The sequence below is a fragment of the Zeus faber genome (assembly GCF_960531495.2).
Source record: "Zeus faber genome assembly, chromosome: 1".
NCBI classification, from domain to species: domain Eukaryota; kingdom Metazoa; phylum Chordata; class Actinopteri; order Zeiformes; family Zeidae; genus Zeus; species Zeus faber.
Window position 1 is genome coordinate 646,616 of NC_137193.1, and position 20,996 is coordinate 667,611.

The 20,996-nt window shown below is 45.2% G+C and overlaps 1 protein-coding gene and 1 pseudogene across 2 annotated transcripts in view; both read right to left on the reverse strand.

Moving 5' to 3' along the window:
* Positions 1-6,467, reverse strand: part of hsf1 (heat shock transcription factor 1) — a 9,290-nt gene extending 2,823 nt beyond the window's left edge. Inside the window, exons 1-6 of the mRNA XM_080003463.1 lie at positions 6,114-6,467; positions 5,208-5,316; positions 718-854; positions 357-478; positions 161-236; positions 21-82 (exon numbers count right to left, since the gene is read on the reverse strand). Coding sequence (XP_079859589.1) covers positions 21-82; positions 161-236; positions 357-478; positions 718-854; positions 5,208-5,316; positions 6,114-6,254 — 647 coding nt within the window. The 5' untranslated portion in view covers positions 6,255-6,467. The remainder of the gene's footprint in view (positions 1-20; positions 83-160; positions 237-356; positions 479-717; positions 855-5,207; positions 5,317-6,113) is intronic.
* LOC307238073 overlaps positions 1-20,996 on the reverse strand; it is a 154,896-nt pseudogene that overhangs the window by 129,337 nt on the left and 4,563 nt on the right. The gene's annotated exons all lie outside the window — the stretch shown is intronic.

Consider the following 20,996-nt stretch of genomic DNA (forward strand, 5'->3'; position numbering starts at 1 on the left):
TGAAGTAGTGCTGTACTTACATTTTCCTCTTCATTCCCAGAATAGTTTTGGATTGGACAAGAGACAGCAAGAACTGGATCAGCTGGAGAGAGATAGAGAGCTACGTTCACTGACACTGAACAGTGCACAGGGGTCGGGGTGCGGGGGTCAGAGGTCGTACCTTGCTGACGACCTTCTGCTGCTGAGTGTGTTTCTGACGGAGACTGGCGATTTCCCTCCACAACACCTCGTTTTCACTGAGACCAGGAGAGACAGACAGGTGAACAGACAGACAGACAAACAGACAGGTGAACAGACAGACAAACACACAGACAGAAAAACAGACAGACAGGCGAACAGGCAGACATCTGTCTTACTGCTTCATGGCGCTGATCTTACAGTCGATGTTCTCCTGTTTCCCTCTGATCACCTGGACATCGCTCAGGATCTTTGACACTTCATCAGGAAGCATCTTCACCTCCTCCTGCCTCCCTGGGCCCTGTTACCGTGGAAACCACTGTCACTGTGGAAACCGCTGTAGCATGGAAACCACTGTAACCGTGGAAACCACTGCTACCATGGAAACCACAGCCTGTTACCGTGGAAATGCCTTGTTAGCATGGAAACCACACTCTGCCACCATTGAAATCACAGCCCATTACTGTGGAAACCACACCAGTTGCCGTGGAAACCAGAGCCTGTTACACAGGAGCCGTTACTGTGGAAATGGGTACGCACCGTGGTGACCTTCCTCTTGATGTTCTCCAGCAGCACTTCCTGTCCCCGCAGGAAGTAAGGATGCTGGAACTCTGTGTCGTCCTGCTCCGGCTTGAGGAGACCGCCATGTTGGATGTGGACCACCTTCCTAAAGCCATCTGGAAAGAGGGGGGGCTTTATCATCATCATCATCATCACTAGCACCATCACCATCATCATCATCATAATCATCATCACTAGCACCATCACAATCATCACTCGCACCCTTACCAACATCACTATCATCACCATCATCACTAGCACAATCACCACCATCACTATCATCACCATCACTAGCACAGCCACCATCACCACCATCACTATCATCACCACCATCACTATCATCGCCACCATCACTATCATCACCATCACCACTAGCACAGCCACCATCACTCATCACCATCATCACCATCATCACTAGCAACATCATCACTATCATCACCATCACTAGCACAATCACCATCATCACCATCACTAGCACAGCCACCATCACCACCATCACTATCATCACCACCATCACTCATCACCATCATCACCATCATCACTAGCAACATCATCACTATCATCACCATCACTAGCACCATCATCACTAGCAGTCACCATGAGCACCATCACTAGCATCACCATAATCACTAGCAGCCACCATCACTATCATCACCATCATCATCATCACTATTATCACCATTACTATCATCACTAGCACATTCACTATCATCACCACCATCACTATCATCACCATCATCATCATCATCACTATAATCACCATCACTATCACCACCATCACTATCATCACCATCACCCCCACCCACCACCTCCACCCTCTTACACATGTTGAGCTGCCTGATGAAAGTGGCCACGTTTCTTGAACTTTGGAACTATGAAACTTCACCATCATCATAGGGTTGTCAAAAATATCCATGTTTTTAATACATAGATTCTGAATATTTGAAACGGTTTCAATACTCATTATCCGCAGTATCGATACCAGCTGCGCTTTCTTGCTCTCTCTTCTCTCCGACAGCGAGCGCCCACATAGCACCGCCCTCCACTCCCTCGCGGTGCTGTCTCCTCCTCGCCGCTGGTCTCCTTGGCTTTGGTTTCTTGTGCACCGTTATCTCATTGGAGATGGCAGATGCAGAGCCTCCGCCGCCGTCAAGGAAAACAGCAGGAGTGCTGTTTGGAAGTACTTCGCATTTGAGGTCAAAGAAGAAGGAAAGGCAAAAGACACGAGCAGGCCCATAACGCAAGCCATGCTACAGAGCAGTGCTAGCTAAAGCTGCTAACACAACCAACAAACAAGATGGCCAAGTCAACTGTTGTTGTGAAAAGTGTTGTCCAGGGCTCCCTGACCAACGGCGTCCCGGAGACGATAGAAACTGTGTTTGGGACTAATAGAGATCTCCCCCAGGATGCTGCCGTGCTGAAAGGGGAATTTGGGGATTTTATGATCATCATTATTATTTGTCTGTCACTTACAAAATTACAAATTGGATCGACTGCGCATAGTCTCTTCCCTTGCTGTCAAATGTTGCACTGAGTGACATCATGATGTGTTCAAGCTATACTCAGTAAAAATGAGTACTGGGCGAAGGTACATCATAACGTTATCAAGGTGTGGTCAAATGTTATCTTGTAAAATGTCATTTCTGGTGGGAAACTTGAACAAAAACAGTTGTTTGAAGGAGAAATTTGTTGACGTTTTCACGGCAACATAAATATAGATTTTAGAGAGGGATAACTTCCCAACACCAGTTCTAAGCAGCTTATTATACATCTAATCATTTGAATGGTGTGTTTTTATCCAAATAACCACCACAGATGACGATAACAAAGTAAAAGGATAACATTCTCAACAACATTTTGATTGTAGGACGCTTTACGTTCACTTGGGGACGGTTCAAATAGGTTTTGGGGATGGTGGTGAAAATGAAATGGGTGTCACTGTCAATCAACTCTGTAGAGCAGGTCACCGTAGACAAGAATAGTCATTAATTCAATTTCATTTTTGTTTTACCCATTTGTTACTTGAAAATGCATACGATTGCTATGCTTTTCTACTTGCACTTTAGTGCCTTTTGAATGTGTGACAGTGTGTGTGACATGTGTCTCAGAGGCTTTGGAACAGGTGCACTACCTCAAGAATATTATTTTCATTCACGACAAAAAGTTGTAATTATTGTTGATTTTTAATACAGTCATTTTGCTGCTAGCAGCCAAGAAAAGGAAAGTCCTCCCTTGTTGTCATGTTATAGCTTTGTTATATTTATCTTTTAATAAAAATCTAAAATGTTATGCACTCGTGGTATCGAAAATCATATCGAATATATATTTTCAAGGTATAAGTTATAAACTCCAGTATCGTGACAACACTACACCATCACCATCATCATCATCATCACCACCATCACTATCTTCACCATCATCACCACCATCATCATCATCATCAACACTATCATCACAATCATCCCTAGCACCATCACTATCATCACCACCATAATCATGACTGGCACTATCATCACTATCATCCCCACCATAATCACCATCGTCACATCACTATCATCACCACCATAATCACCATCATCACTATCACCATCATCACTATCATGACCATCATCACTATCATCTCCATCAATATCATACCACCATCATCACCACCATAATCATCACTATCACTATCATTCCACCGTAACCCCCATCATCATTATCATCTTCACCATCATAATCACCACCATCACTAGCACTATAATAACCACCATAATCACCATAATCACATCATAATCACCATCATCACTATCATGACCACCATCACTATCATCACCATCACTATCCCTATTATCACTATTATCACATCACTATCATCACTATTGTCACTAGCACATCACTATCACCACGATCCCCATCATCACGAGCACATCATTATCATCACTTGCACAACTCTATCATCACTTGCACATCACTATCATCACTAGCACATCACTATCATCACGAGCACATCTCTATCATCACTATTATTACTAGCACATCACTATCATCAAGGGCACATCACTATCATCACTATTATCACTAGCACATCACTATCATCACATCACTATTATCACTAGCACATCACTATCATCACATCACTATCGTCACTATTATCACTAACACATCACTATCATCACGAACACATCACTATCATCACGAGCACATCACTATCATCACAAGCATGTCACTATCATCACTATTATTACTAGCACATCACTATCATCACTAGCACATCACTATCATCACATCTCTATTATCAATAGCACATCACTATCATCACGAGTACATCACTATCATCACAAGCAAATCACTATCACCACTATTATCAATAGCACGTCACTACCATCACTATTATCACTAGCACATCACTATTATCACGAGCACATCACTATCATCACGAGCACGCCATAATCATCAAGAGCACGTCACTATCATCACTAGCATATCACTATCATCACTATTATCACTAGCACATCACTATCACCACTAGCACGTCACTATCATCACCAGCACATCACTATCATCACTATCACATCACTATCACCACTATTATCACTAGCACGTCACTATCATCACTATTATGACTAGCACATCATTATCACCACTATTATCACTAGCACATCACCATCATCACTATTATCACTAGCACCATCACTATTATCACCACTATGACCATAATAACCTAATGATCACTAGCACTATCATCACAATCACCACCATCATCACATCACTATCATCACTAACACATCACTATTATCACTAGCATGTCGCTATCATCACATCACTATCATCACTATTATCACTAGCACAGCACTATTATCACTAGCACATCACTATCATCACTAGCATGTCACTATCATCACTATTATCCCTAGCACATCACTATTATCCCTAGCACATCACTATCATCACTAGCACATCACTATCATCACTAGCATGTCACTATCATCACTATTATTACTAGCACATCACTATTATCACTAGCACATCACTATCACCACTATTATCACTAGCACGTCACTATCACCACTATTATCACTGGCACATCACCATCATCACTATTATCACTAGCACCATCACTATCATCACATCACTATTATGACCATATTAACCTAATGATCACTAGCACTGTCACTATCATCACCATCATCACTACAATCACTAGCACATCACTATTATTGATATTATCACGAGCACATCACTATCATCACCACCATAATCACCATCACTATCATCACTCGCACCATCACTATCATCACCATCACTATTATGACCATAATAACCTAATGATCACTAGCACTGTCACTATCATCACAATCATCACTACAATCACTAGCACATCACTATCATCACACCATAATCACCATCACTACCATCGCTATCATCACCACCATCGTCATCATCACCACCATCGTCATCATCATCACCATCACCCTCCACCCTCTTACACATGTTGAGCTGCCTGATGAAACTGGCCATGTTGTTGTGCTTGAAGAACTTTGGAAGAACTTCTTTGGAGAAGAGTCCCTGGTCCAGCACATGGAAGCTGCTGCCACTCTGCGGGGTTACCAATACACCTAGTTAGTTTTACACAGCTACTTAGTTATATACACAGCTACTTAGTTATATACACAGCTACTTAGTTATATACACAGCTACTTAGTTATATACACAGCTACTTAGTTATATACACAGCTACTTAGTTATATACACAGCTACTTAGTTATATACACAGCTAGTTTGTTATATACACAGCTAGTTTGTTATATACACAGCTAGTTTGTTATATACACAGCTAGTTTGTTATATACACAGCTAGTTTGTTATATATAGGTTGAGGGTTAGTCAGATAGTGAGTTAGTTAGACAAAGCTAGTTAGTTAGACACATGGTTAGTAAGTCGGGCAGCTAGTTTTATAACTTCTAGTAATCAGTTACAACATAATAAATAATGTACAATATAACATCCTGTATTACTCCGTGGTGTCCATCAACTCAGATAATGTACTAAGCAGTGTGCGCAAGTTAGCATTTATTTAGCACTTGGTTAGCAGTTATTAAGCAGTTAATAAGCAGTTATTTAGCACTTGGTTAGAAGTTATTTAGCATTTAGCTGGCAGCTTGTAAACAGTTAGCAGTTATTTAGCACTTGGTTAGCAGTAATTAAGCAGTTATTTAGCATGTAGCTGGCAGTTATTTAGCATGTATTTAGTAGTTATTTAGTATGTATTTAGCATGTATTTAGCAGGTATTTAGCAGTTATTTAGCAGTTATTTAGCAGGTATTTAGCATTTAGCTTGCAGTTGGTAAACAGTTAGCAGCTATTTAGCTACTTAGCGGTTAGCCGTAACTCACGGGGCTCCAGCGGATCAGCGAGTCTGTGTCCGGGTCCGCCACCAGGGTCCACAGTTTGCTGAGGAAGGCCGGGACGCCGCCGCTAACGCCGCCGCCGCCGCCGGGCAGCGCCGCGGAGCCGCCTCCGCCCTGGAGCTCCATCACGAAGCGTCGGAGCTAAGCGGCTAGCAGTTAGCTTCGGGCTAGCCGGAAAGTTGTCGTAAAGCGGAAGTGCAGCTCGGGACTTCCGGTGGAGCGGGGAGTTCTGGACCGGGAGGGTTAGAAACGGATCGATCGGACCGATCAGATCGATCGGATCGTGGATCGATCGGATCGATCACTCTGATCGACAGGGCTCGTGTTACCAAACATCACGTGACCAGCGCGCGCTCTGCCTCCATACGTCAGCAACACGAGCGCACACATCCGACGCATGCGCATCACGGAGAAGTCGAGTTAATATATATACAGGTACTCCTCACTTAACGACCGAGTTATATATATATATATATATATATATATATATATATATATACACACAGGTACTCATCGTTTAACGACAGAGTTGTATATAATAATATGTAGGTACTCCTCAGTTAACGACCGAGTTTTATATATATATATACTGTATACAGTATATATATATATATATATATACTGTATACAGTATATATATATATATATATATATATACACAGGTACTCCTCACTTAACGTCAGAGTTATATATATAATATATATACAGGTACTCACCGTTTAACGACAGAGTTGTATAAAATAATATATAAAGGTCCTCCTCACTTAACGACCAAGTTATATCTAATACACATACAGGTACTCCTCACTTAACGACCGAGTTATATATATATACAGTATGTATATATATATATATATATATATATATATATATACTGTATACAGTATACAGGTATTCTGATCAGTATTCTGATCAGAATACCTGTATATATTCTGATCAGAATCAGAATCAGAATCAAAAATACTTTAATAATCCCAGGGGGAAATTACTTAAAAGGGGGAAATTACTTACTAATTACATATAATATATATACAGGTACTCCTCACTTAACGTCAGAGTTATATATATATATACATATATAATATATATACAGGTACTCCTCACTTAACGTCAGATTTATATATATATATACATATATAATATATATACAGGTACTCCTCACTTTACGTCAGAGTTATATATATATACATATATAATATATATACAGGTACTCCTCACTTAACGTCAGAGTTATATATATAAATATATATATAATATATATACAGGTACTCCTCACTTAACGACCGACTTATTTTCCTACAACCATGGTAATGGGGGGTGGCTGGTATATATATATAGTGTATATAGTATATACAGCGTATATAGTATATATAGTGTATATAGTGTATATAGTATGAATATCGTATTTAGTATATATAGTGTATGTAGTATATATATACGTGTATATATAAAACACGTGTGTATATATAAAACGCGTGCGTATATATAAAACACGTGTGTATATATATATAAAACAGGTGTGTATATATAAAACAGGTGTGTATATATAAAACACGTGTATATATATATATAAAACAGGTGTGTATATATATATAAAACAGGTGTGTATATATAAAACAGGTGTGTATATATAAAACACGTGTGTATATATAAAACATGTTTTCCTTCTGGAGGATGTTTCTGCTTCTCTGCTGCTCCTGGGGATTTTAGGAATGGCCTACTGGGCGGGATTGGCTTTGGTGGGCCCAGCATGCACCTGTGCTGTGCAGAGCGTCTACCCAGCATGCACCTGTGCTGTGCAGAGCGTCTACCCAGCATGCACCTGTGCTGTGCAGAGCGTCCACCCAGCATGCACCTGTGCTGTGCAGAGCGTCTACCCAGCATGCACCTGTGCTGTGCAGAGCGTCTACCCAGCATGCACCTGTGCTGTGCAGAGCGTCTACCCAGCATGCACCTGTGCTGTGCAGAGCGTCTACCCAGCATGCACCTGTGCTGTGCAGAGCGTCTACCCAGCATGCACCTGTGCTGCTGGCCTGGCCAGAGGAATGTTCCTCCTGAGCTGCAGGAGGAACGTCTGCAAAGCAGCTGGAGCTCAGAGGTGATGGCTCCACCTCCACCTCCACCTCCACCTCCTCCATCTGTATAACGGATCAGCGTCAACACACCTGCACTGTGGGCCACGACGGCGGCGTGCCGGAAGCGGGCGTGGCAGCGTGCGTGGCAGCGTGCCGGAAGCGGGCGTGGCAGCGTGCGTGGCAGCGTGCCGGAAGCGGGCGTGGCAGCGTGCGTGGCAGCGTGCCGGAAGCGGGCGTGGCAGCGTGCAGGAAGCGGGCGTGGCGGTAACAGCTTTTATCTTGGGCTGCTCCAACACTAACTTCCCTTCCCTTGATCGGATGTTTTTATTACCAGGCGGTCATCTCGGATCCCAGAAGCCAGGTGCTCCTTCACCTCCTCCACCTCCTCCAGCAGCTTGGACATTTTTAAACAGTTAATCAAGAGTTTGGAGTCAGACCCTCCAGCGGCTCCACAAAACATCTTTAACTTCTTTAAAATGAGAATTCAATTAATTAAATGTAACTGAACAGCTTTGATGAGGGGGCACCAGGGGCAGAACACACTGCATTGTGGGTAAGTACGCTGCATTGTGGGTAAGCCTCCATCTTGTTTAGAGTCAACTTCTTCAAAGAGCAAAGAAAGTCAACTAAAGCACCCTCTTATAGTAAATAATGATGTCATAAAGCATCTTACTGTATATATCATTTTTATTAAATAATATGTGATGTCATAAGAGCGTCTAACTGTACATTTAATCTTCTTCATTTTAGAACCAGACATGAAATTAAACCAAGACCGACTGAATATTTGGGATCAAATTTGTTTGGTTTCCCGATGTGGATGGATTTGTATGAAACTTAAAAACGAGGTGTTTGTGACATATCAGTTTGAACAACACCTCATCGTGTTCGGTGTTATGCAGAAGTTTCTGTGGTGATTTATTGTTATTTTATTTCCGTTGACATGACGACATCAGCCTTAAGGGTGTGTTGCAGGAGCACAGAGTGACCAGTGGTGGTGCTGTGCACCATCATGTGTTTTCATTTAAAGGACCAATCAGGACGCAGAAGGGCACAAAACACAGAGGTTTCAAATCGTTTTTTACTGAAGGATCCAAACACATTCATCATATACAACATCCTGTTTACACAACGTCAGGGCCCCGCCCCGCGCCCCGCCCCGCCACACTGGAAGCGATAGCGCAGGAATCTAACTCGCGGCTTGATGTGGAAATCAGCAGGTATCCTCCAGTTCCACATTTTCTGCACCTGGTGGGAGACGGGAGGGTCAGACAGGGCAGGGCGCGAGGCTAACGCTAACGGTAACAAGCAGCTCTATTATCAACTAACACGAATTTACACTGAATGTGACAAAATCCGACTGTCAGCGCCCCGCCCCCTAGTGCTCCCTAATGCCCCCTAGTGCCCCCAGTGCCCCCTAGTGCCCCTGGTGCTCCCTAGTGCTCCCTAATTCGCCCCTTGTGCCCCCTGGTGCTCTCTAGTGCATCCTAGTGCTGCTTAGTGCCCCCTAGTGCTCCCTAGTGCTCCCTAATTCACCCTAGTGGTCCCTAGTGCCCCCTAGTGCTCCTGAGTGCCCCCTAGTGCTGCTTAGTGCCCCCTAGTGGTCCCTAGTGCACCCTGATTCACCCTAGTACCCCCTAGAGCTCCCTAGTGTTCCCTAATTCGCCATAGTGCCCCCTAGTACCACCTGGTGCTCCCTAGTGCTTCCTAGTGCTCCCTAATGCCCCCTAGTGCTCGCTAGTGCCCCCAAGTGCTCCGTAGTGCTCCCTAATGCCCACAAATGCCCCCAATGTCCCCTGGTGCTCCCTTATTCTCCCTAATGCCCCCAAGTGCTCCCTAGTGCTCCCTAATGCCCCCTAGTGCCCCCTGGTGCTCCCTAGTTCTCCCGAATGCCACCTAGTGCTCCCTAGTGCCCCCTAGTGCTCCCTAGTGCTCCCAAATTCACCCTAGTGCCCCTAGTGCCCCCTGGTGCTCCCTAGTGCATCCTAGTGCTCCCTTATTTTCCCTAATGCCCCCAAGTGCTCCCGAGTGCTCCCTAATGCCCACAATGCTCCCTAATGCTCCCTAGTGCCGCCTGGTGCTCCCTAGTTCTCCCGAATGCTACCTAGTGCTCCCTAGTGCCCCCTAGTGCTCCCCAGTGCTCCCAAATTCACCCTAGTGCCCCCTAGTGCCCCTGGTGCTCCCTAGTGCTCCCTAATTCGCCCCTTGTGCCCCCTGGTGCTCTCTAGTGCATCCTAGTGCTCCCTTATGCCCCCTAGTGCTCCCTAGTGCCCCAGTGCTCCCCAGTGCCCCCTAGTGCTCCTTAGTGCCCCCAGTGGTCCCTAGGGCCCCCTAGTGCTCTCTAGTGCCCCCTAGTGCTAATTAGTGCCCTCAGTACTCCGTAGTGCCCCTAGTGGTCCCTAGTGCCCCCTAGTGCTTGTGAGTGCCCCCTAGTGCTGCTTAGTGCCCCCTAGTGGTCCCTAGTGCTCCTGAGTGCCCCCTAGTGCTCCTGAGTGCCCCCTAGTGCTGCTTAGTGCCCCCTAGTGGTCCCTAGTGCTCCCTAATTCACCCTAGTGCCCCCTAATGCCACCTGGTGCTCCCTAGTGCTTCCTAGTGCTCTCTAATGCCCCCCAGTACTCCTTAGTGCCCCCTAGTGGACCCTAGTGCCCCCTGGTGCTCCCTAGTGCTCCCTGATTCGCCTTAGTACCCCCTAGTGCCCCCTGGTGCTCCCTAGTGCTCCCTAATGCCCTCTAGTGCTCCCTAGTGCCCCCAGGTGCCCCCAAGCCCTCCCTAGTGCCCCCTAGTGCCCCCAGTGGTCCCTAGTGCCCCCTAGTGCTCCCTAGTGTCCCCTAGTGCTCATTAGTGCCCCCAGTACTCCCTAGTGCCCCCTAGTGGTCCTTAGTACCCCCCCAGTACTGCTTAGTGCCCCCTAGTGCTCCCTAGTGCCCCCTAGTGCTCCCTAGTGCCCCCTATTGCTCCCTAGTGCCCTCTAGTGCTCCCTAGTGCCCCCTAGTGCTCCTTAGTGCCCCTAGTGCTCCCTAGTGCCCAGTTCTGGCTCTAACGTTCTGCTTCTAACATTCTGGTTCTCAGGTTCTGGTTACAAGGTTCTGGTTCTAATGTTCTAACATTCTGGTTCTAAGGTTCTGGTTCTAACATTCTGGTTCTCAGGTTCTGGTTCTAACATTCTGGTTCTAAGGTTTGCGTTCAAAGGTTCTGGTTCTACAGTATTGGTTCTAACGTTCTGGTTCTATGGTTCTGGTTCTAACATTCTGGTTCTAAGGTTCTGGTTTGGTTCTAAAATTCTGGTTCGAAGGTTCTGGTTCTAATATTCTGGTTCTATTGTTCTGGTTTTGGTTCTAAGGTTCTGGTTGTAAAATTCTGGTTCTAGCGTTCTGGTTCTAAGGATTTGGTTCTGGTTTGAACATTCTGGTTCTAAGGTTCTGGTTCTAATGTTATGATTCTAATGTTCTTTTTCTAATGTTGTGGTTCTAAGGTTCTGGTTCTGGTTATCACATTCTGGTTCTAAGGTTCTGGTTCAAAGGTAATGGTTCTAACATAATTGTTGTAACGTTCTGGTTCTAAGGTTCTGGTTCTAACATTCTGGTTCTGGTTCTTACATTCTGGTTCTGGTTCTAACGTTCTGGTTCTAATGTTCTGGTTCTAAAGTTCTTGCTCTAACATTCTGGTTCTAAGGTTCTGGTTCTGGTTTAAAGGTTCTGGTTCTAACGTTCTGGTTATAACATTCTGGTTCTAGGGTCCTAGTTCTGGTTCTAACATCCTGGTTTTAACGTTCTGGTTCTAACTTTCTGGTTCTAAGGTTGTGGTTTTGGTTCGAAGGTTGTGGTTTTCAGGTTCTGGTTCTAAGGATCTGGTTCTGATTCTGATTCAAAAATTCTGGTTCTAACATGCTGGTTCTAATGTTCTGGTTCTAAGGTTCTGGTTCAAAGGTTCTGGTTTTGGTTCTGAGGTTCTGGTTTTCAGGTTCTGGTTCTAATGTTCGGGTTCTAATGTTCTGGTTCTGGTTCAAAGGTTCTGGTTCTAACATTCTGGTTCTAACATTCTGGTTGTGGTTCTAACTTTCTGGTTCTAACGTTCTGGTTTTCAGGCTCTGGTTCTAACATTCTGCTTCTAATATACTGATTCTAATGTTCTGGTTCTGGTTCTAATGTTCTGGTTCTAACTTTCTGCTTCTAACGTTCTGGTGCTAAGGTTCTGGTTCTACTTTATGGTTCTAAGGTTCTGGTTGTAAGGTTCTAGTTCTGGTTGTAATTTCTGGTTTAGGTTCTAAGGTTCTGGTTGTAAGGTTCTGGTTCTAACATTCGGGTCTGGTTCTAAGGTTGTGGTTCTAACATTCTGTCCTAAGGTTCTGGTTCTGGTTCTAAGGTTCTGGGTCTCAGGTTCTGGTTCTAGCGTTCTGGGTTCAAACATTCTGGTTTAAACATTCTGGCTCTAAGGTTCTGGTTCTGGTTCTAAGGTTCTGGTTCTGGTATTGAAGTTCTGGTTCTAATGTTCTGGTTCTGGTTTCAGGTTCATGTTCTAACGTTCTGGTTCTGGTTCTACGGTTCTGGTTGTGTTTCTAAGGTTCTTCCAGAAGGTTCTTGGTTCTTACCTTCAGGACCCTGACCAGATGGGTTGTACTGTTCAGCATCTGAAACTGCAGAGAGCAACCAGGAGAGAGCAACCAGAGCACTTTAGCACCTGGAAAAGAACCTGCAACCCTGACCCAACCATGCCTTGCTGTAGGGCACAACCCCCAAACCTGCAGTGTTAGTGCCTTGCTCTAGGGAATAAAAACCCCCAACCTGCAGTCCTGGTGCCTTGCTCTAGGGAATAGAACCTCCAACTCTGCATTGTTAGTGCCTTGTGATAGGGAATAGAACCCCCAACCCTGCAGTGCTAGTGCCTTGCTCGAGGGAATTGAACCCTCAAGCCTGCAGTGCTAGTGCCTTGCTCTAGGGAATGGAACCCCCAACCCTGCAGTGCTAGTGCCTTGCTCTAGGGAATAGAACCTCAAGCCTGCAGTGCTAGTGACTTGCTCTAGGGAATGGAACCCTCAACCCTTTTTAATGTATCATGAGACTCACCAGCCGCCTGCGTGTGCTGAGTCACTGCAGTCTGACCTGAGGGTGAAGGAGTGAATGAGTGAAGGATTGAAGGTGATTGAGTGAAGGAGTGAAGGTGAAGGAGTGAATGAGTAAAGGATTGAAGGTGATTGAGTTAAGGAGTGAAGGTGAATGAGTGAAGGTGAATGAGTGAAGGTGAATGAGTGAAGGAGTGAAGGTGAATGAGTGAAGGTGAATGAGTGAAGGAGTGAAGGTGAATGAGTGAAGGTGAATGAGTGAAGGAGTGAAGGTGAAGGAGTGAAGGTGAAGGAGGGAAGGAGTGAAGGTGATTGAGTGAAGGAGTGAAGGTGAAGGAGTGAAGGAGTGAAGGTGATTAAGTGAAGGTGAAGGAGTGAAGGTGAAGGAGTGAATGAGTGAAGGTGAAGGAGTGAAGGTGAAGGAGTGAATGTGTGAAGGAGTGAGGGTGAATGAGTGAAGAAGTGAAGGTGAAGTTGTGGAGGAGTGAAGGTGAAGGAGTGAAGGTGAAGGAGTGAAGGTGAATGAGTGAAGGTGTGAATGTGAATGAGTGAAGCTGAAGGCGTGAAGGTGTGAAGTGAAAGGGTGAATGAGTGAAGGAGTGAATGAGTGAAAGTGAAGGTGAAGGAGTGAAGGAGTGAATGTGAATGAGTGAAGCTGAAGGCGTGAAGGTGTGAAGTGAAAGGGTGAATGAGTGAAGGAGTGAAGGTGAATGAGTGAAGGTGAAGGAGTGAAGGTGAAGGAGTGAAGGAGTGAATGTGAATGAGTGAAGCTGAAGGCGTGAAGGTGTGAAGTGAAAGGGTGAATGAGTGAAGGAGTGAAGGTGAATGAGTGAAGGAGTAAGGTGAAGGAGTGAAGGTGAAGGAGTGAACTTACTCCAGTCCAGTGTGGATCCTTGTGGATCTGCCGTCGCTATGGAAACACAGACAAACAGTGAGTGCTAAATCCGGATTGGCTCGTGGAAGCGACCAATCAGGAAGCGGCTCTGACCTGGGTCCGCGGTGATGCCGGTCGCCACGGTGACTGCGTCCGTCTGGCTGTAGTCTGAGAAGGAAGATAGAGTACTTATACTTATCGTAGTAAGTACTAGAACTTATCATAGTACTTGTACAATAAGTACTAGTACTTATCATAGTACTTCTATAATAAGTACCAGTAGTTATCATAGTACTTATAAAATAAGCACTCGTACTTGTCATAGTACTTGTACCTGTGTGCAGAAAGCTGCTGTTTGCCGGAGACTCTGTGTGAAGCAGCACACTGCCAAAGGCTGTTCCTAAACAGGAAGTAGTATTATATAAACAGGAAGTAGTATTATTAAAACAGGATGTAGTATTATCAAAAAAGGAAGTAGTATTATCAAAACAGGAAGTAGTATTATTTTGTTGAACCAACCTGTTGGATCTGGATGAGAACTGAGAGTTCCAAATTCGCTGAGGACTGGAAAGATGGAGCAGGTTAAAATCTCCACCCCATGGGTCTCCACCCTTAAATACCTACATCCTAAAAGACCTACATCCTTGAAAACCTACATCCTCGAATACCTACACTCTGAGAGGCCTCATCCCTTAAATACATCAACCCTGAGAGACCTCAGCCCTGAAAGACCTCCACCTTTAAATACCTACACCCCTGAAGACCTACACCCTTAAAGACCTAGACCATTAGAGACTTCAACCCTGAAAGACCGCCGCCCTGAAATACCTCCACCCCGAAAGACCTTCACCCTTAAATACCTACACCTTTAGAGACCTCCACCTTTAAATACCTCCACCCCTAAAGACCTAGGCCCTTAAAGACATAGACCCTTAGAGACCTCAACCCTTAAAGGGGATGGTAGCTCAGGAGGTAGAGCTGGTGGTCTAGTGATGTAAAGGTTGCTGGTTGGATCCCAGGCTCCTCCTGCTAGCATGCTGTAGTGTCCTTGAGCAAGACACTTAACCCCTCATTGCTCCTGATGGCTGCGTCCGTCGCTGTTTGAATGATTGTAAGTCGCTTTGGATAAAAGCGTCTGATCAATGTAATGTTATTAGAGACCTCAACCCTTAAAGTCCTCCACCCTAAGAGACCTCACCCTTAAATACCTACACCCCTAAAGCTTCAAACCCTTACAGACCTCCACCTTCAATCACCTCCACCCTTAAATACCTACACACTTAAAGACCTACACCCTTACAGACCCCCACCTTTCATTAGCTACACACTTAAAGACCTACACCCCAAAGATCTCACCTTTAAATACCCACACCCTTAAAGACCTCCACCCTTGAAGACCAACACCCCCAAAGACCCCCACCTTTAATTACCTCCACCCTCAAATAGCTACACACTTAAAGACCTACACCCCAAAGATCTCACCTTTAAATACCTACATCCTTAAATACCTACACCCTTAGAGACCTCCAACTTTAAATATCTCCAACCTTAAAGACCAACACCCCTGAAGACCTCCACCTTTAAAATCCTACACCCCAAAAGATCTACACCGTTGGATACCTTCACGTTAAAGATCTCCACCTTTAAATACCTACTCCCTTAAAGAGCTACACCCCTAAAGACCCCCCCTTTTAATACCTACACCCACAAATACCTCCACATTTAAATACCTCCACCTTTAAAGATCTCACCCCTTAAATACCTACACCCCTAAAGGCCTCCACCCTTAAATACCTACATCCCTAAAGCCCTACACCCTTAGAGACCTCCACCTTTGAATACCTCAAACCTTAAAGATCTCCACATTTAAATTGCTACACCCTTAAGACCTCCTACCTGTTGGGTGTGGGTTGGATTGGAGGCTGATCGCTGTGACTCCACCCACAGCTGGAAACCGTGAAGTAGAAGAAGAAGCATCAGATCTTGGACTGAACACACTCCACCATTTCCCGTTCCACTTCCTGTTCCACCCCATGTTCCATTTCCTGTTCCACTTCTTGTTCCACCTCCTGTTCCACTTCCTGTTACTGTTCATTTTAGTTTGTTTGATTTTTTTTCTTACCTGCATCGACATCTGTTTGGAGGCCGGTCGCGTCTGGAAAAAAGGAAGAGTCATGGAGTCAGGAAAATAAATTCCTATACAGCTACTTCCAGTAAATCTACTTCTCATAAGTATTCTTCCTGTGAAGCTACTTCCGGTTTAGCTACTTCCAGCAGATCTACTTTCTGTAAATCTACTTCCTGTACAACTACTTCCTACACATCTACTCCCTATAAAACGACTAACTTTACAGCTACTTCCTGAACATCTACTTGCTATACAGCTACTTCCTGTACATCTATTTCCTATACAGCTTCTAGCTGTAAATCTACTTCCTATACAGCTACTTCCTGTATATCTACTCTCTATAAAATGACTTCCTTTACAGCTACTTCTTGTACATCTGCTTTATATACAGATACTTCCTGTACAACTACTTCCTATAAAACTATTTCCTTTACAGCTACTTCCTGTATATCTACGCCCTATAAAATGACTTCCTTTACAGCTACTTCTTGTACATCTGCTTTATATACAGATACTTCCTGTACAACTACTTCCTATAAAACTATTTCCTTTACAGCTACTTCCTGTATATCTACGCCCTATAAAATGACTTCCTTTACAGCTACTTCCTGTACATCTGCTTCCTATACATATACCTCCTGTACATCTATTCCCTAAAGAACTACTTCCTTTACAGCTACCTCCTGTATATCTACTTCCGATACAGATACTTCCTGTACATCTACTCCCTATAAAACAACTTCCTTTACAGCTGCTTCCTCTACAGCTAGTTCCTGTACCTCTACTTCCCATGCAGATACTTTCTTTTCAGCTACTTCCTCTACATCTACATCATTGTCATCTACTTCCTGGAAAGCTACTCCCGGTTAAGCTACGTCCTGTGAAGCTACTTCCTGTTTTGCTCCTTCATGTGAAGCTACTTCCTGTATATCTACTCCGTATAGAACGACTTCTTTTACAGCTACTTACTGTATATCTAGTTCCTATACAGCTACCTCTGTACATCTATTTCCTATACAGCTACTTCCTGTACATCTACTTCCTATTCAGTCTCTTCCTGTATATCTACTCCCTATAAAACGACTTATTTTACAGCTACTTACTGTATATCTACTTCCTATACAGATACTTGCTGTACATCCTTTTTATTTTTATTTTTTATTTTTATTGAACAAATGAAAATATAAACTCTCATTGAGGACAATGAACATAGAAATACATTACATTAAAAAAACATTTTTTTGGGCGGTAATGTAAGGAAAAAAAACCTAAATACAGCACAATACCAAATAAGGTGCTACTTCCTGTACAGCTACTCCCTATAAAATGACGTCCTTTACAACTACTTCCTTTACAGCTACTTCCTCTACAGCTACTTCCTGTACATTTACTTCCCATGCAGCTACTTTCTTTTCAGCTACTTCCATCTACATCAGTTTCAGCTACTTCCTGTAAAGCTACATCCTGTGAAGCTACTTCCTCTTAAGCCACTTCATGTGAAGCTACTTCCTGTTTAGTTACGTCTTACAAGCTCCTTCCTGTTTAGCTACTTCCTGTTTAAGGTACTTCATGTAAAGCTACTTCCTGGAAAGCTATTTCTTGTTTAACTACTTCCTGTAGAGCTACTTCCTGTAAGGCTACTTCCTGTCTGTCTTCTACCTGTCTGCTCACGGTTCAGCACAGCAGCAGCCATGGCGGGAATTCGGCCTCCTGTAAAGCAGACAGATGTATAGATCTATCAGGGTACTAGTGCTGCTCTAGCAGGGTGCTAGTGCTGCTCTAGCAGGGTGCTAGTGCTGCTCTAGCAGGGTGCTAGTGCTGCTCTAGCAGGGAGCTAGTGCTGCTCCAGAAGGGTGCTTGTGCTGCTCTAGCAGGGTTCTGGTGCTGCTCTAGCAGGGTTCCGGTGCTGCTCTAGCAGGGTGCTAGTACTGCTCTAGCAGGGTGCTAGTGCTGCTCTTGAAGGGTGCAGACCCTGTTCTGTCAGGGTACTGGTGCTGCTCTAACAGGGTGCTGGCACTGCTCTCGCAGGACGCTGGCGCTACTCTAGCAAGGTGCTGGCATTGTTCTCTCAGAGTACTGGTGCTGCTCTGGCAGGGTGCTGGCCCTGTTCTGTCAGGGTACTGGTGCTGCTCTAGCAGGGTGCTGGCGCTGCTCTACCAGGGTGCTAGTGCTGCTCTACCAGGGTGCAGGCACTCTTCTGTCAGGGTGCTGGTTCTGCTCTAATAGGGTGCTGGCACTGTTCTGTCACAGTACTGGCGCTGCTCTAGCAGGTTGCTGCCGCTACTCTAGAAGGGTGCTGGCGCTGTTCTGTCAGGGTACTGGTGCTGTTCTAGCAGGGTGTTGGCCCTGTTCTGTCAGGGTACTGATGCTGCTTTCGCGGGTGCTTGCGCTGCTCTAGCAGGGTGCTGGCGCTGCTCTAGCAGGGTGCTGGCGCTGCTCTAGCAGGATGCTGGCGCTGCTCTAGTAGGGTGCTGGCGCCTTGCACTATTTCCTTCTAACTTGTTGTATTATTTGAATTGTTTTTAAAACGTTGTTCATCCTCCGAATTAGAATAATAAATAGAAGTGGACAGCCAAGGAGCAGATAGAAACAGGAAGTGAGATGTTACCTCCACTCTGGTCGACTAACGCCGTCTGCCGTCCACTTCCTGTGGAAGCAGAATGCACTCGTCTCAGTGTTCTTGAAATTGCTCAGATAAAGTTATTGTTTTCGGTTGTCACCCAACTCACCGTTGGTGTCCGCTGCGTTGGCGCCATCTGCAGGGAGGAGGCAGCACGACTTTATTCACAGCTCATCATAGTTAGAATATTGATAATCACATGATCACAGATTATTGATTGATTGGACCTGGCTGCTCCACGGCGGCGAAGGTCCTGGACGTGGGCTTTGCTGCAGGAAACAGGAAGTGATCAGAAGGCATTCATCACCTGAACCAGACAGGAAGTGGAACGTTTGACTTACACACTCCATTTATCCCATCACCCCCCTGTCCTGCTGAGAGGGCGGAGCCAGGACCGGACCCTGAGACCGAGCTGGAAGGTGATTGCTCAGATCCCGAGGAGCTTGGTCCCGGTTGGTCGACGCCAAAGTTGATCTGAGGACCTGAAGGAGGAGGAAAAATAGGAAAAGAGAAGGTGGTGCTGTGATGGAGGCTCTTCACCCTGTGATGGAGGGAGAAGATGGAGGCATAGAAAGAAAGTGGGTGTAGTGGAGGTGAAGATGTTGTGGAGGTGTAGTAGAGGTGGTGGTGTAGTAGAGGTGGAAGTGTAGGATTGTGGTTATTTAACCATTTGTGTGAAGTCCCGATAGGAACACTACCTGAGATCCAGTCTGCGGACGACAGATTGGGACCAAAACCCGAAACGGGGCGTGGCTCAGAACCGGGTCTGGGATCAGAGCCAGGACCGGGACGTGACCCTGGTGGAAGGTCTGGTCCTGCTCCGGGCATCAAACCTGTCTCTGAAAGACAGAGGTGGCGCTCGCTGAGGGTGGAGCCGCAACTGGCTCCAACCTCAGCTGTTCTGCGGAAGGTGAGGACGGGTTCTGACCGGAGTGACGAGTCAAACGACAAGATTAGTTCAACAGGAAGTGACACGCCCTCACGAACCGGCAGTAGTAACACGCCCTTAATGAAACAGGAAGTAGTGACAAGCCCTGATAAAACAGGAAGTAGTCACACACCCTCATGAAACAGTGACAGGTCCTGACGAAACAGGAAGTAGCGACACGTCCTCACAAAACAGGAAGTAGTGAAACGCCCTCATGAAAATGGAAGTAGTGACAAACCCTCACAAAAAAGGAAGTAGTGACACGCCCTCACAAAACAGGAAGTAGTGCCACGCCCTCATGAAACAGGAAGAAGTGACACCCCCTCAGGAAACAGGAAGTAGTGACACGCCCTCATGAAACAGGAGACAGTGACACGCCCTCAGGGAAAAGGAAGTAGTGACACGCCCTCATGAAACAGGAAGTAGTGACACGCCCTCAGGGAACAGGAAGTAGTGACACGCCCTCATGAAACCAGAAGTAGTGACACGCCTTCAAAAACAGGAAGCAGTGACACGTCCTGACGAAACAGGAAGTAGTGACAAGCCCTGATATAACAGGAAGTAGTGACACGCCCTCATGAAACAGGAAGTAGTGACACGCCCTCACAAAACAGGAAATAGTGACACGCCCTCAGGAAGTAGTGACATGCCCTCAGGAAACAGGAAGTAGTCGTCAAGTCAAAATGTATTTATATAGCACATTTCATACCAGAGCAAAACAAAGAAAATATTTAAAATGTTTGTACAACGATAACAACAGTCAACTACAGACACACACACACACACACACACACACACACACACACACACACACACACACACACACACACTGTTTCTGTGCTGTGTTGAGGTGGAAAGCCAGACTGACAGGTGTCTAAAAGGCTGTTTGAGGTCAGGTAGTTGTTCAGATGAAGGTAAAACTGCTTTTTAAGTATTTTGCTGAGGAAGGGCAGGTTGTAATGAGCCTGTAGTTGTAATAACTGTTGCATGGAGATTGCTCTTCTTCAGGAGTAGTTTAATGACAGATGTTTTAAATGCTGCAGGGCATATACCTGATTGAAGAGAGCCGTTTAAAATGTATATTATCTCATGTGCCAGGCAGTTAAAAACTGTTTTAAAACATGTGGTAGGGAGGGGGTCCAGGCAGCAGGTGGAGGACCTGAGCTGACCAACAATAACCTCCA